Genomic DNA, 18419 nt, shown 5'->3' on the forward strand with positions numbered 1-18419 from the left:
CAATTGTTTTTTTTATTCTGTCCATTACTTTGCCAGTAACTATTACTCTTGAGCTAGATGTGCAACTATTGTTTTGTTCAGGAGACCAGGTGAAAGGTAAGGTTAGATGCAGAGGCCCAGATCTGAGAGGGTTGAGGGTATTTGTAATTATAGTTGTTCATTAAAACTAATTAGTGGAAATATAATCACTCACAGGCTTGATGTCATTAATGATTTCTTCATACTTCACTCGAAATAATAGTGATGATACTCTTTGATTTACAGATTTGATATCTGATATCTGAAAAAAAATTAGAAATATAACTTATTAATCTTAGTAAATTTATTTTATTGTATACAAACATTAAAAACAGAGTGTATACTGAACAGAATGAATAAATACATTAACAATATAAAGGCATCCACAGTAATGATAGAGATAATTTTCAGTATAGTGTAACAGCTCTGATAAGAAAAAAATGTTAATATGTTCAGTTTGTCATCCCACCTATGTCTACATAGCTTCCACACAATACAGTAGGTGGACAGAACCACACACACATTGTATCATTATAATTCAAACACTATTATTTAGAGAAAATATTTAACAGATTTAACAACATATGCTGATATTACATATAAATTACAGGCGATGTTATAATATAAAAAGATGAAAGACAAAGAATTAAAGGTTTCCAAAAAGTGAAAAGTTATGAAAGAAAAATTGGCAACAAGAGACCAGTCAATATGGATGTGTCAGGTCCTCAAGTGAATGTCTATCAGTTGAATATAATTAAGGTGCTAGTGAAAGAATTCTGTTTTAAGTGTCAACAGTTGCTTAGTACTTACAGATATAGTGATTCTAAAGACTTGATGCAGTATTTACAACTTAAAAAATTATATGAAACTTTCTAGAAGTAATGGGTGAAATAATACATTCTTTTGTTTATTTTTTTTAGTATTTTGATTTTAGTAAGTCTTACTTAGGTTTTGTATCTGGTTTGCAAATGTGTTGGAACAAATTTTGTTACGTCAAGGGAGTCATCATGCCAATATTATTAACACACACACTTATTCAATTCCACTCCTTTATTATTAGTCAATTGAAAAGTCATTGAAAAGGTTGCAAGTAGCAATGAGTTTTGACAAACAAAAACAAAACAAATGACTTACTGTCAAACCAAATTAAACAAACAATTGATTAGTTAGTAGGAGATTGAACCAATTGACAAATAATAAGCAAGTGGAAGTGAACCAGTGTATGTGTTAATAATATTGGTATAATGATTCTCCCCAGACACAACAAAGTCTTACTAAGTTATACCAATATCATAAAGTATCGCACAAAGGAAACGTGGGGAATATTAACAACTGCTAATGCTAAATATCTGCAGAAAATACAGTGAATTTAAAACCCTATATAAAAGGGAAATATTGAGTGTTCAGTGTTAGTTATAAATAATGATAGTAAAGAAATTCTGGAAATTAGATGAAAAAGTAAAACTATTAAAAATAAAGAAATAAAACAAATATAATTACAGCAAACAAAAGTAAAATAAATGACAACAATCATTATGAAAATGCACGAAATGCATTAGTAAAATAAAACAAAAAAAAAAACAAAGTGAATGCAACTTACCACAACCATAAATTGTTCTGATTCAGCTAGTTCATCATAGTTATCTTTCATGGTACCCAGTTGATTTATAGCATCTTGTGGTGGTAGATAATTCAGAAGTTGTTCAAGTATATGTTGAGAAAGATTATCGAGGTCAACCTCTAGTATGCACCTCTTGATTTCTTCATAAGGTAGTTTCACAGAACCTAATAATATAGCTGCAAAAGAAATTAAAATTTCAGTAACAAATGTAATTCCCTAAAAAAAAAGAATGGTTATTCAAACATGGGGAAACTTACAAAGGTATTTTTCAAGTAATGTCTATAACTTTTTTTTTTCCTGCTTCTACTTTCTTCAATATATTTTGATCAGAGACATATATAACATTTTCTGGCTTTTTCTCTTGGTGAGAAATTTGAAAAATAAAACCAGAAATATTCATTAAAAATGCATACAAGTACACACACTATATGCAGGAAGGATATATCAAAAGCACACTTGAACCAGAGAGTATACACATCTTTAAAAATAAAGAATACTGGTGGAACATTCTAATAAAAATAGTGATGTGGAGTAAGCACAACATACTAAATATGGTTGCATGGGACAAGAAACAAGAGTCGTGCATCATTGTAGAGATCAGATACTGGTCAGATATGATGTCATGTAAAAGTTATTGGGAAAAGAACTTCTATGGAGAATAAATGAGAAACTTCTAGCTCTTTTATCTAAACTATAGATATTTATCTGTTCCTATAATGATAGGTGCACTGGAGTACATAAACACATCACAAAATGCTGGAAATGCAGGTATTCTCAAAAACAAAAAAGAAAAAAAAATCAGAGCAAACAGATTTGCATTCTCTAAATATAACTGATCAGAGGTAAATATAATGTTTCATATCTTCACAAATTTACACTAGTAAATTTAAAAGTGAAGTATGAAGATACAACATTGGAAATCCTTTGAAATTACTCTAATTAAAAGACGAAGTCACATTAAAACCCTTTTAAAAATATATATGTGCGTATGAGTGTGTGTGTATATATCTATATATAAATATATGTGTGTATGCATGCGTATATATATATATATATATATATATATATATATATTTATATATATGCGTGTGTGTGTGTATATATATTTATGTGTGTGTGTGTGTATACATATATATGTATAGTTACTCCAAATATGAACAAAGAGAAAACACAACAACGAGAGGATGTGGAACAAGTATAGTGTCATTAGATGCTCAGGAAAGGAAAGAAAGGAGGATTAAATGTTTCAAGCGGAGGGAATCATTACTATGAAGCATTGTATAAAGGATGGTGGGTAAGGCCAGAACAATGCAAAGTAAATGCAAGGTAAATCACAAGAAAACAAATATATGAATTAATGCAGACTTACCTTGTATTCAATATTTCAGAGTTATGAGCGCATTTTCAAAAAATTGACAATTGTTGCCAGTGTGCACTTCGGCGACAATCTCAATCTCTTGAAAATGGGGTCATAACCCCGAAATATTGAACACAAGGTAAGTCTACATTAATTCACATATTTGCTTTTTTGTGATTTACCTTGCATTTACTTCACATTGTTCTGGCCTTACCCATGGTCCTTTATACAATATGTGTGTGTGCGTGTAGCCATTACACATCCTTTATTTTCTCTCCTTGTTTCTTTCTGTGTTCCTTTCTGTGGAAGAGCGTAGACTCAAAACGTTAAAGACTTTTTTACTTCCCAAGTGTTATACTAATACATCTGTTTGTTGTCTACCCCATGTGCCTTCGTCTTTTGTTTCTTTCTATCAAATGTGTTAAAAGTTTACACATATCATTTTTAAACATCTATAACCTGTTGCATTGTTCCAAAATTTGACTTCTGTCAGACAATTAGTTACATGAAACTTGGAATAATAATCTTCTGCCTCCACAAATGCCTCAAAATATGCAAAAATATTGTAAAAATTGTAATTTATCAAATTCAGAAAAATTTTCATGTAGATGTAAATTACAGTTCGCCCCCACTCCCTCCTTGTGGAGGCAGAAGATGAAGTCAAAGAAAAAAATATGTTTAAGACATATTTTAGAGTAATTTCATCACAGTCATTTAAAAGCTACCCAAAGAAGATGCAATGAAAACTGTATTTTATAGTTAATAAAAACATAGAGGTGTTTTTTTTTCCATTCTCTCCATTTTCCAATGCATATGTGGAGACAGAAGATATTACTACATAGTTCTATGATTTTACACCAGTTATTTTGATGTCCATTCACAACTTTTCTGCACTACCCCCATCACAAAATTTTAAAAAAACCGCTCCACCCTACTGTATATGTCTGGTTTAACAAGTGTTACAACTAGTAGATTGACAGGTATTTTGTTTAGTAACTAAATAGTTGATGGTCCATAATTTCATCACTTGTAAAATGCAAAATAACTGACATAACTTTCTGGTCCAGATCATTGAGTTTACTAGATTCCATAGGGAAGTATTACTCATTGCTGTAAATAAGAAAAACTCTTTAATTGGAGAAAAATTTGTCATACTTAAATGACAAATACAAATCTTCTCATGTATGTGCCACAGATGATCCTGGAACCTGAAGAACCTTGAACAAGAATTCAATGTCCTAATTACAACATCAAAAGACTAAATCATATTGTAAAGACAGGAGGAAAAAAATACTAAAACTTGTGTTATTTCCTAAACAAGACAGAGAAAGAAACATGAATTTGTAAGGCAATAAAATATATTTTCTTACATAAATTTTGTGCTGATTTTAAATCCAAAACTTTTAATTCTTTTGTTTTCTTCATTGGTTTTTCTTTAACAGCTGCTTTCTCTGCAATTTCAGAAACGTTTAGATAGAAATTAGAGTGTTGAAAAAAGTAGTTACATATAGAACAAGGTAATGACATTTTAGAAAATGATGATGATAATGAAAATTTCACTGTAAACTAAAAGGGTAATTTAAGAGTAAGTGTCTCTGAAAGTGCATATTTAGAAACAGCATTGTCATTTAACCCATATCATTTTATAAAACAATGCTTAAATTTGTAATAATATGATCTTGAACACATGTTATTTAAATACAAATGGTATTGCTGCTTAAGAAACAATAAAAATGTGATTTAATGAAGTAGAGACAATAAGAATTTACCGCCCTGGCAATCATAGAAATGAATGATGTTTAAGAAACTGAAACGGCTAAGATGAAAGTAAACTTAAAGATTTGCTAATTGATCTAGCCTTCAGCAAACCATTATTTATACAAGTCAAATTAATTCATTGAAGCCACTACAATTAAGAACTATAAATATCTATAAGCTTTATATCGCCTCATGGGTACATGTGGTGGGGGAGGGGAAGTATGACTTCAAAAGAGAACCAAACAAAAATCAAAACCAGGATTAATCAATCCTTATTTTTCTGTCCATGGAAGCGATAACAAGTATATTTTTTTCGTCTTTTACTTGTTTCAGTCATTAGACTGTGGCCACACTGTGATACAACCTTGAAGAATTTTAGTCAAATGAAGTGACCCCCAGTACTTACTAATATTGTTAAGCCTGGTACTTATTCTATTGGTCAGTTTTGGTGAACTGTTATGTTATGGATATATAAACACCTGTTGCTAAGCAGTGGAAAAGGGTAAACATGGATGCAAAGACACACACATACATATATATGAAGGGCTTCATTCAGTTTCCATCTACCAAATCCATTCATAAAGAATTGGTTGGCCTGAGGCTATCGTAGAATACATTAGCCCAAGGTGCCATGCTGTGGGACCAAACCTGGGACCATGTGGTTGGGAAGCAAACTTCTTACCACACATATCCATATTTTGCAAAAGTTATGCAGCATCACTTAAAAGATTTTTAACTTTAAATACACATCTAAAATTATCTATATATGCTGCTTAATCCAATAACGCATAATTGATTGAACTAGCAGCTAGTAAAACATTATGCAAATCAGTTTGCTTTACTGAAGCAACATTTAAAGGATGAAAATAGCTCTCTGCTCTCTCTCTCCACACACACACACATTATACTGTCAGGAGGCTATGTGACTTTTGAGGTTAAAGTCAACAATGCTCAAAATTAGGCCAAGTTGAGACACATTTTTCTGCCTTCAGAAATGTTAACAGATTCTCAAAACTTCAGTGTTACTTAAATACTAAGAGAATATTCTAGTTTGCCTGAAGCAGTGTGTATCGTTTGTAAACAATAATAATAGTAATAATGCATACATACATACGTGTATATATATATATATATATACACACACACACACACACACACACACACACAAATATAATTAAATAATTGTGATATCCAAGTATGAAAGTGGAATTAGATAAGGATTAGGAGTTAAAATGTAGATTTTTAAGATTATTGGGATTACCTAAGGGGTATTATGGAAATGCACTGTTTGGTCGTTTAGGCATCTGGATTTGTGGTAGAATTTGATTGTGTGAAAAAAACGGTCGTTGCATGTGCTTAGTGCCATATTATGTTTATTTAGCAGTGTTGGAGAGTTGTGCTCATATATGTGAAGCACCTCCTTCAGGCAAAGCTTGCAGGTTGAACGCTGACCTCGGTAGGGAAGCCCTGAATCAAGTATGGACCATGATAAAGTATAGGGTATATTTGTATTATTGAGATGATGTTTGTGGGTGGCAAGTGTTGTAGATTTACTATGTTTATTGTATCTAAAAGAATGGAGGTAAACGGCATATTGTTGCTTAAAATTTTTGGTTGATCCCCACTTTTCTTTTTCTCTCTCTTTTTTTTTCCTCTCTTCCTGTTTTTTTTATTTGACTTTACAAACACATTTCTAACTTTTAAGTCACTTCAAAAAAAAACCCTCAATCCAATAACACTGTGTACAAACTCTATGCTTGGAATGACTAATTTTAAATACTATTGGAACTTACACACAAGGCACAGGAAACTTATATGTATACCATTCTGCTTAAATAATGGAACTGCAGATACAATGTCCCTGCATATCTCACGTCTGTTTTCATTCCTCCACTTCACTCTCTATTTCATATCTTCTCTAGAATAACTATTGCTTATCCATTTTCTCGCACCGTTTCCGATGAAGGGATATATAAAATATCTCAGAAACAACTGTAAGACCTTCTATTTATAAATGTTCTGAAATCTTTCACAGCCTTGGATTTTTATTTCATTCTGTTAATATATATATATATATATGTGTGTGTGTGTGTGTATATATAAGTTCAGTAAAATTTAGATTCAGATGAATATGGTACTTAAGTTGAAGGCACCAGATTTTAGTATGGTATTATCCATATAATTTAAAATAAGGTGATTACAATCAAAATAAGCAACAAGGATATCCAGAGGTAATGCAGTACGATCGTTTCATGCGACTCCATTCAATTGAACAATGAAAACATTACATCAATTTAAAATGTAGAGCAATCTTCAGCTGCATAAAAATATAGGATTTAGTTAAATTCGAAGGACTCATTTGTATAATTTTTTATCCCAAATCACCAAGAGTATAACAAGATAGACAAATAACATGTTTTACCGATCCTCTTGGTGATTTTGGATAAAAAATTATACAAATGAGTCCTTCGAATTTAACAAAATCTATATTTTTATGAAGCTGAAGATTGCTCTACATTTTAAATTGATATAATGTTTACATTGTTCAATTAAATGGAGTCGCATGAAATGGTCGTACTGCATTACCTCTGGATATCCTTGTTACTTATTTTGATTTCATATATATATATTTATATATATATATATATATATATATATATATATATATATATATATATATATATACACATATATAGATAAATAGATAGATAATGTGTGTGTATATAGGGAGACATATGTACATACACCACATGTATATATTGGATAATAAAACGAATGGTTTACAGCTGATAGCTCACTGGTAAAGCAGGATAACTTTCACAGTGATTGTTATATATATGGTAATGAAAGACACAAGATGGAATATATAAGAATTTATTATTAATCACGACAATTGTTTCAACAGATCTAGCATCGATCCCTCATGGAAACTTAACAGCTGTTTCAGGAGCATCCGACAGTGCAGATGTGTCTTATTGAGTGATAAAAAGACAACTTGTTAAAATAACAGTTCCGCAATGTATCTTCTCATTTCATAGAAAGAAAAGCAGCATAACAAAGGAAATAGAAGATCAAAAATAAAATCATAGCTGCAAAAAAGAAATGAACACGCAATACAGCGAGAAAAGTATTAAAAATAACCATTAAAAAATATGGATGTAGAAACACTCCTGTGCAAGCTGCATGGTACATGTACACTCTCTCTTACAAGCATCTGTGAAAATATAAGCATATGCGCACGTGTGGATTCATGCACTCATGATTACAAAGTGAGTTAAATAGCTACTTGGTGTTTATAAGAATGGGGAGGTTAAAACTAAACCTAATTCATCTATACTTTAAAGTAAATTATGTTAACAGTTACTTAAAATTCATTCCCACTGCATTGTGTGAAAGTACATTCAGAAATTCTATTAATGATCTTCTCATTAAGGAATGATCTCATTAGACTTGATGTGTCAAAACAATTGTCATGATCAATAATAAATTCTCATATATTTCGTCTTGTCTTTCATATATCATTTACTATATATAAATATATATATGTATATATATATATATATATATATATATATATATATATATTATATATATATTATATATATATAAATAGATGAGTGTATTTTACCTTGTTAACAATTAACACGGAAAATAAATAAATAGTTACCAGGGCAGCAAAAATCTCACAAGTAAGGTGTTGTAACTCCTTGTTTATAAAGGTAGAAACTTCGTGTTTACGTTGAATTTTTTGTGTAATAAGATAAAAAACCAAGGCTGTATACATATTAGAGCATTTATAGATAGGTCTTACAGCTGTTTCTAGGATATTAATTAATAATATCCCTTCATTGGAGACGGTGTGAGAGGAAAAATTAAGTCATAGTTAGTTTCGATGTGATACAAATAGTTTGGGTGTTTTATCTAATTACACAAAAAATTCTTATATACACACGCTGACATAGAACCAACGTTGAACCCTTTATTCACAATATTACCGAATCTGGAACTTAACTATAGTCTGTCTATAGCACTTATTCAGCATTACTTGACACCTTTGGGTCTCAATGACAGCATTATCTCTCTCTATATATATATACCTACATATAAAAGGAGTTAAACACAGGTGTTATTCAAATTCTTTTTCTTCTGACACGTTTCGAAGATATCACTGGTATTATTCCAAAGGAATAAAATGGTGTAAAACAATGTAATCTTCTCTTCAGGGAAGGGAAGAAATGAAACTCGTCAATAAGACATTTTAACAGAAAATTATGGATATGTATAGTGATTAACTGAACGCTATTAAGATTGTTTCAAAAAAACGTTATAGGATATAACATCAGAGGCAGCCTATAGAAAGAGGAGGGATAAAGGAAAGAAAAACTAAATAAATAAGAAGTATATGGCTATATGTATATTAAATAAAACCATATAGACTAGGAAAAATATATATCTAGTGAATGTGAAATGTAAGAAGAAAATTAATGTTTAAATTATATATGAACTAAATGTGTGTTTCTGCCAATGTTTACATTAGTATGCACACTCTATAACAAGGGGATTTTTAGAAAAAAAGAATTAAAAATAGTTCAGAATTACAGAGAAGACAGAATTCCTTGCCTTTGTCATAAGGTATCAAGATTGAGAGAATCAACCAATCTAAATTAAATTGTTTATTGTGGTCTTTTAGATCCCAAATTAATTTACTAAGCCCTGTACTGTTACATTTATTTCTATCTCTAAATGTAGAGTAATGATTAGAAATTTTTTTAGATAAGTGAGAAGATGTGCTTCCTATATAAAAATATACTTCATTACGAGTAGTAATTTTACACTGGTATATAGAATTTTTAATTTTAGAGTTACTTGACATTAACTTGATTCTGTTGTAATTGACTTCAGATACAATAACCTTGTTATCAATATTTCTAGAGGGATGGATGGTATTAGCTAAATTAATGTTAGTATTAGTAAATGTATCAATATTTAATAGGTTGATATTATGTGAAGAGATAATTTGTAAGAGATTTTTTGTGTTGGAAAAACCAATCCTAACCATGTGTGAGTTGATAATATAGTAATACCTAGAATTCTCTGAAAAATTCCTAATATTAGCTTCACGAAACTGCAAAGGAAGATTAGATTTAATTTGCCTTCCATATGGAATAATTAATAATTTTCTGTGTTAATTGTTAACAAAGGAAAAATTCGCACACACACACACATACATACATATATATATATATATATATAAAGAGTCATAAAGTTTCATCAATTGTTAGGTTTTGAAGTTTTCACTACCACTCTAACCAACATTACCCTATGATTTTTTCTTCAGGTAATGCTTGAAATATTGAGCATTCATGCAAAAACTGTACCCCATGACTATCATTTCAATTATCACTTTTTGAACAACTGACCACCATCCCCCCCCCCCCCCCAAAAAAAAAAAACAGTATCCTCTCCTATTGTTACTGCTTGAAGAATTCACCACATCCATTAACAGAGTATCCTGTGAGTATCACTTCAATTGTCAAGCTTTTGATGTTTTGAATCATTTCAAGAAAACAATAGCCCATGATTATCACTTAGTTACTTTTTGAACTATTGACCACTCCTCTATAAACTGTACTGCATGACTACCACTTCAACAGTTACATTTTGAATGACTAAACACCCCTCTACAAACAGTACCCCTCCACTATCACTTCAATTTTCAGTTTCTGAACTATTGGTAACCCCTCCAAAGGTAGTACCATATGGCTACCCCTTTAATTGTACCTTTTGAATTCTTGAACTATTGACTATCCCTCTGCAAACAGTACTGGATGACTATCGTTTCAATTGTTACTTTATGAAATACTGACCATTCCTCCAAAATCAGTATCCATGTTGCTGTGATTTCTTTTCATCCTTCATATTTCTTAGCAATTTTGAACTTTCTGCTGATACCTCTTACTGTTTTTTATTTATTCCTTAAATATTTTTTGTATTCTTCTATATTTTGTTTACCATATTACTACCTTTCAATCTGTTTAACTGCTGTTATTCATTTCAAATGTTGTCAGGATTACATATTATTTTCTTAATCATTCCTTCTTTCTTTTCCCTCTTTCCTTCTTTTATTTTCCTTTATATTTTCTTTTTTCTTTTCTTTCCTCTTTTTCTTCTTTTATCATAGATTTTCTCCATCATCATACCCTATCACAATAAACTACATAGAGATGTGCAAACTTCCTGTCATAGCCTGCCTGAAGATCCTGTACAAGTGAAACTCAGAGTAGCAAGAAATTGACTCAACCGAAATAAAATATATATTATATATGCATAGATGCAACTGTGACTGTGTGGTAAGAAGCTTGCTTCCCAACCATGTAGTCTTGGGTTCAGTCCCACTGATTGTCACTTTAGGCAAGTGTTTTCTATTATAGCTTAGAGTTGACTAAAGCCTTCTGAGTGTATTTGGTAGACAGAAACTGAAAGAATCCCATCAAATATATATATATACTTATGATACAGCTAACACAGTAACAATGCTGATAAATGGAGTCTGGACTACCTTATATGCAAATAAATATGATCAATGCTCATGCAGAGAAAAATCAAAATGTCCTTTGATGAATCCCTGATGAATACAAACCTTGTATATAAATGTACCGTGCACACAAGGGGAGGCCCATATGTTTACATTGGGCAGATGGCTGATTCATTTAAGAATTATTATCATAACTATGTTGCCAGCTTTAAGACAATCAATAAGAGACATTCAACATCTTTGGCAGATTTTGTATCGTGACTGAAATGAGGGCAAAATGAAGTACAGCATTAATTGGTCCATAGTAATACCGTCTCTGCTCTGAGGAATCCCTGTCTATTCTGTGGACTAACAAGAAAATCATTAATAGAATTTCTGAACAACTCTCGAGATGCCTATACGCATATAAATGTACATTCACACAATGCAGTGAGAATGAATTTTGAGTAACCATTAACTTAATTTAATTTACTTTAAAGTATGGATGACTTAAGTTTACTTATAACCTCCCCATTCTTATAAACACGAAGTAGATAGCTAACTCGTTTTGTGATCATGAGTGCACCAAACCTCATGTGTGCGTATACTCACATTTTGCAGCTTGCTCGAGGGCATTTATACATCCATATCTGTAAACGGTAATTATTTATAATTTTCTCGCTGTATTGCGTGTTCATTTCTCTTTTTGCCATTCGTGATTTTATTTTTGATCTTCTATATAAATGAAGATATTTCCTCTGTTTGGCTGCTTTTCTTTCTACAAAACGGAAAGTTACACTGCAGAACAGTAATTTTAATGAGTTGTATTTATTTATCACCTGACAAGATACATCTGCACCACCGGATGCTCCTCAACCTGTTGTTGTGTGTCCCACCCATGAGGAATCGATGCTAGATGTATTGAAACAATTGTTGTAATTAAAAATAAATTCTCGTATATTCCATCATCCATCTTTCATTTCCCATATCATCATCATTGTTTAACATCCGTTTTCCATGCTGGCATGGGTTGGACAGTTTGACTGGGGACTGACAAGCCAGGTCACAACTGGCTCCAATCTGATCTGGCAATGTTTCTACAGCTGGATGCCCTTCCTAATGCCAACCATTCCGAGAGTGTAGTGGGTACTTCTTATGTGCCACCGGCACGGGAGCCAGTCAGGCGGCACTGGCATCAGTCATGTTCCGATGCTGCTTTTTACATGCTACCGGTATGGGGGAGGGTGGGAGGGGATGGCATCGACCAAATTCAGATGGTGCTTTTTGAGTGCCACCAGCATGGGGAGCCAGTTAGGCGAGACTGGCAACAACACATGCATGAATGGTGCTTGTGTGCCACCAGCATGAGCGCCAGTCAGGCAGCACTGGCATTGACCACAACTACAATTTCCATTCTTGATTGTGATTTTGGTTGACTCAATAGGTCTCCTCAAGCATGGCATGTCGCCCAATGATTCAAACGTACTTTTTAAATAGGCTGGTTATGCGACACTGGTATAGGCTACAGCTGTGATCACACTTTACTTGCAGGGTCTTCTCAATCACAGTGTATCTCCAGAGGTCTCGGTCTCATGTCATTACCTCTGTGAGGCCCAACATTCGAAGGTCATGCTTCACCATCTCATCCCGTGTCTTCTTGGGTCTCCCTCTTCCATGGGTTCTTTCCAATGTTAGGGAGTGACACTTCTTCACAAAGCTCTCCTCATCCATACACAGTACATGACCATATCAGCACAGTTGTCACTCTTGTACACGATATCCAATGCTTCTTGTGTCCAACATTTTTCTCAGGACACTGTGTTGTGTGTGCACACTGACATTACACATCTAGTGGATCATGCTAGCTTCATTTCTTTCAAGCCTATCCATGTCTTCAGCAGTCATGGCTCATGTTTTACTGCCGTGTAGCATGGCTGTTCACACATGCATCATACAGTCTACCTTTCACTTTGAGTGAGAGGCCCTTTGTCACTGAGCATCTTCGGTGTTTATAGCCCCTGTGCATCTGCCACACACAAAAGATATCATCCTGGTTAACCATCCTTTGATGTTGCTGCACCTTTTATGCATCCAGAGCTTATACTGGCTACATTTTATGGAGTTTCTACCAACACCTTTTCTACAGATCAAGCAGGGCCATCTACCTGAAGGTTTTGTGATTTGTTCACCTTCTTACTTACTAGGACTTTGGTTTTTGCAACACTGATGCTAAGGCCCTTCAATTCTAAACCTTGCTTCCACACCTGAAATTTCTTCTCTAGTTCAAGTAGTGATTTTGCTATGAGAGCAAGACATCAGCATAGAGGAACTCCCAGGGGCAGCCTGTCTTGAATTCCTGCTATTGCCTAGAGGACTATGATGAATAAGAGGGGCTCAGGGCTGATCCTAGGTGAAGCCCTACTTCTACCCGGAATTCTTCACTATACTCATTGCTGACCCTTACCTTACTGACAGCATCCCTGTACAGCTCTTATTAACCACTTGTCTAGCCCTAGTTTCCACATCACCCACCAGATAAGTCAACAAAAGCCAAGTATAGGAGTTTATCTTTGGCTAGGTATTTCTCCTGCAGTTGTCTTACCAGGAATATAGCCTCAGTGGTGCATCTACCAGGCACAAAATCAAACTGCATCTCATCTAGACTGACTCTCTTCCTAATTAGTTGGGCTATGACCATCTCCTTGACCTTCATCACCTGATCCAGCAGTTTGATACCCCTGTACCCCTGTAGTTATTTCTATCTAAAGCATCACCTTTATCTTTGAAGCAACTGACTATGGTGCTGCTATACTAATCATTGGGTATGACTCCTTCGTGAACTACCTGGTTTACAATACGGGTGACTAGACCATAACTCATACCACCAGATATTTTAAGCATCTCAGCAGTGATTCCTGATGGGCTGGGAGCTTTTCCTGACTTCATATCCTTAATTGCTTTATCTACCAGGGTGCTATCGATTCGGGTAGCTGGTCCCTCAACTCGGTCAACATTTGGCAGGCTCTCCTCTTCCCATTCATTCTCCACATTCGGCAGTCTTTCATAATGGCCTTTCCAAGCCTCTTTCTTTGCAGAATCATTAAAAGCAAGTGCACCATTATCCATGCGGGCACATTTCTCTCCTGTGACATCACAATTTTCTCTCACACACTGTCTTGCAATCCGAAATACTTCAGTTTTTTGGTCCTCACTTCTTTTCTGCTTCTCCCTTGGCTATGTATACCTGTCTCCCAGCTTCCTTTCTGGCTATCTGGTACAGCTCCCTGCTACCCCCACTCTTCCAGGCTTTCCAGGCCTTTTTCTTTAATCTAATGGCCTTGTCTACTGTATTATTCCACCATCACATTACTCTAGGTCTGGAAGAGACTTTGCACCAGCCACAGATTTGGTCTGTAGCACTCATTAAGCTGTCCTGTAGGAATTTCCAGTTACCCTCTATGTCCCAAGTCTGTAACTCCTCCTCCCTCTCATCAAATTTCTCAATGATGATGTCCCTAAATCTCTGACCATGTGAAGGGTTCTTTAGCTTCCAAATCCATCTTTTCTGGATTGGCATCCTTCTGGCCTTGAGTCTAAAGTCACTAATGACTAGTCTATGCTGAGGGGTACATTCTTCACCAGGGAGGGTCTTTGTATTTAAGAGCAACCTTGTATCCTGCTGACTGGTGAGGATGAAATTAATCTGGCTTGCAGAGTTGCCTTATGTGTGTGTGTCTGCATGCACATGCGTGTATCTTTATGTTTGTCCTACAACACTGCTTAGGGGGATTTGTTCGGCAAAAGCCTTTCAAGGCCGTATCCCAGAATGCCTGTAGTCCCAAAATTTTAATAGTCAATCTCTATAAGAGAATGCAATAAATTGTGCTCTTGATGATCAATTTTAGTTAAGCAAACAAATGTACATCTAACACTGAGTTCCAAATGGTGAAACATACATATGGACTAAATATGAATTTCGATGTTCAGCTTAATTTTCCCCAATATGTATATACATACACATTAATGCACACACACACACATACATACCAAAAGACACATACACACATGTCTGGTTTCAAGCAATTCAAGGAAACTGGTAATGGTAGATTAATTGGAGCACTTACTAAGAAGTTTATCTAATTTACAATCAAAGCAGGAAGATTTTGTGACAATAATATTTAAGATACGTTGTTAAATTTTATTCCTGCTTAGCAACCAAAAATATCACAACAGTCCTTAAAAATTATATGGAATTTAGAAATGGTCAGTTACTATTTTTATAAGGATTCATAAAAGATGCATTTTACATGTGTGGGTTACATCCATACTGTTTCATGATGGTGAATTGTGGGTAATGAAAGAACATAGCCTACTGCAGTTTAGTAAAAACTAAATGAGTGCATTGTGATTATCACAACTGCTCTGTGCTTCTAGTTTTGATATGATACTATAGATCATATATATCATGTAAAAAATGTTATTCATATTGTACTTTCACATTTTGAGTTATCTGAATCTATAAACTGAAATAGAATTCGAATTATCACTATATTTAAAAGGGGGTGAGACAGATGTAGAAGAAAAGAAACAACAATTACAAAATATAAAGAGCATCGTTATATTAGCAAACCAACATTGGGAACTAAACAAGGATTTGAGAAATTTAGAATTCAAAAGCAGTAAAAGCCTGGGAGGGTTAAAAAAAAGTTAAGTAAAGACAAGTAAGGAAAAGCAAACAAGAATACGCTATTGAAGATTCAAATGAAACTAATTTACATTTATATGCAATCTTTTTTTATGCTTCATCAGAATTTCAAAGTAATCAACTGAGTGTTGTACTAGTTTTGATGGTATTAATACAATTTTTCATTCAAGATTGTTTACACATGTGTACCAGTGTCATCCACTCATAGCACCTCAAGTGTATATCCTACTATCTTAAGATAGTTCCAGAAAGTGGTGCCTTCTTTTCTTAACTTTTGTCATAGACATTGACAAATGTTTCACATTTTCTTTTATAGGATTTAGCGACATTGCTCATAATTTCTTTCAAAGTTATTAATATCTGGTGGCACTGCTCCTCACAAGAATATTGTAACTGTTGGGGTTTCATTACATTTATATTGCAAATCACACTAAGATGATGATTTGTTTGGTATTCTTAGCCAATTATAGACTCTTGCATAAAGAAGATTGAGAAGGCATAAATAACATTAGTAGATTTAAGAGGCATCCAGCACTTTGTTGACTCTGGAGAGAATGTTGTCCTCAGTGAGATTTGAACTCAGAATGTAAAGAATGAAGTCTGTAAGGCATTTTGTCTGATGCTCAAATAATTCTGCCAATTTACAAATTAATGTCTGTGTTAATATATCATATTATAAATAAATAATACATAGCAGTGAAATATCGACAACATTTTTGTAAGGTAGCAATATAGAATAAGTCGACTGGCAGAAATATTTCTTTATAAGAATCATGAATATTTCATATTTTTATCTGGTTAGCAAGATTCTTTATGTGAGTTCATGTGTTAATAACTCTCCCTAGGCACAACAAAATATAATTAATATCATTTTAAGATGAACAATGAATTAGAACACATGCATATATCTAACTTTTGGACCTATTGCCTAAAAATTTTCCCTTCTATTTATAGTAAAATACAGAATTAAAACTTTTGTGATAATTTTCTACTTCGTTTTAAGTTAGAATTATATTCATTTCAGCTAGCATAGTGTTACAAATTTAAAGCAACTTAATATTAATATTAATATAATATTGAACATAGGCTTCAAAGGAAATGATAAAATTAGATATCTTATTGATAATTTTAAGTAAATTATATAAAAGATAAATTTACAAAAACTAAAGAATGTGTGTGTTTATTTGAATAAATATGAGGTGGTATCAAAAAGTTCAATTATGTTTAATAAAAAATAACTTATTTACCAAAATAATGAATTATTAGTGCTAATCAGTGTTTATGTATGAGCAGAATTAGGTAAGTTACCTAATTCTAATTATACATAAACCCTGCATAGCACTAATAATTCGTTATTTTCCTTTAATCAGGCGATCAACTAGTGCAAATCAGTCAACATTGATTGAACTATGCATAAAGCTGTAGCTTTATAAGTCCGTTTAGAGTTGCCTCTCTTAGGTACATCTCATCAAAAATAGCCAATAAGCTTGAAACACTGATGTCTGAGATTACTAATAGAAGGGGATACTGAACGGACTGGGTGTTTTTACACCTTTTTACCATAAGAGAGATTTTTTTTCTCCATGCTATCTGCTGTATATTTGCCTTTTAGCAGTTGAAATGTGTGATGAACATATTTCAACTTTCCTAATTCTGCTTATTTACCAAAGTTTTAACTTCACCTCCTTCAAAATATTCATCTTGCACAGCAATACAACAGTCCCAGCATTCCTGCCACTTTTGGAAACTGGCCTGGAAGTCATTTTCCATAAGCAAGTTGACATTCTTGGACTAGTTATGTTTAATAAAAAATAACTTATTTAGTTAAATTTTAACATCATCTCTTTTGAAATAATCACCTTGCACAGCAATACACTGGCCTCGGCATCCTTGCCAATTTTGGAATCCAGCCCAAAAGTTGCTTTTCGTAAGTGAGTTGATGAATTTCTGCAACCTTTCAGCTGCATTTTCATCTTGAGGAAGAGATGGAATCCATAGGTGCTAAATCTGACAAGTAGGACAGGTACGGAAGCGATACCATGTTGTATCTGGTGAGAAACTCACAAGTCGGGAGAGCTCAGTGATAGAATGCATTGTTGTTGAGAAGAATCCAATTCTTTGCACTCCACAGATCTGATCACTTTTGCCAAATGTTTTCCTTCAAATGCTTCAAAACATTACAGTAGAACTCTCAGGTCCAAGGGGATGAATTCACAATGCACAATGCCACAGACATTGACAAACTTGGCATGGTCAATTCAGCCATTAGGATTGCCTGCATGAACCCATACAACAAATCAACAACATCAGCAATGTTGATTGTCCTCCAACAATCCCCATGCACAAGCCAATGAATTTTCTCCACTTCTGCAGGGGAAGACACTCATGGCATATCTTCCATGGACATTCTTCCATTTTTGAAGTACCCATGCCATTCAAAACAATG

General features: G+C 33.5%; 1 protein-coding gene across 5 annotated transcripts in view; it reads right to left on the reverse strand.

The window, feature by feature from the left end:
* The window catches only part of LOC115222594 (protein diaphanous homolog 2), a 143274-nt gene that overhangs the window by 27777 nt on the left and 97078 nt on the right, over window positions 1-18419 (reverse strand). For all 5 annotated transcript variants that reach the window (XM_029792888.2, XM_029792890.2, XM_029792887.2 and 2 more), the window contains 3 exons: window positions 4367-4447; window positions 1619-1815; window positions 194-280 (listed from right to left, as the gene is read on the reverse strand). In XM_029792888.2, the coding sequence (XP_029648748.1) occupies window positions 194-280; window positions 1619-1815; window positions 4367-4447 (365 nt within the window). The remainder of the gene's footprint in view (window positions 1-193; window positions 281-1618; window positions 1816-4366; window positions 4448-18419) is intronic.

The sequence above is a fragment of the Octopus sinensis genome, linkage group LG20 (assembly GCF_006345805.1).
Source record: "Octopus sinensis linkage group LG20, ASM634580v1, whole genome shotgun sequence".
NCBI classification, from domain to species: Eukaryota; Metazoa; Mollusca; class Cephalopoda; order Octopoda; family Octopodidae; genus Octopus; species Octopus sinensis.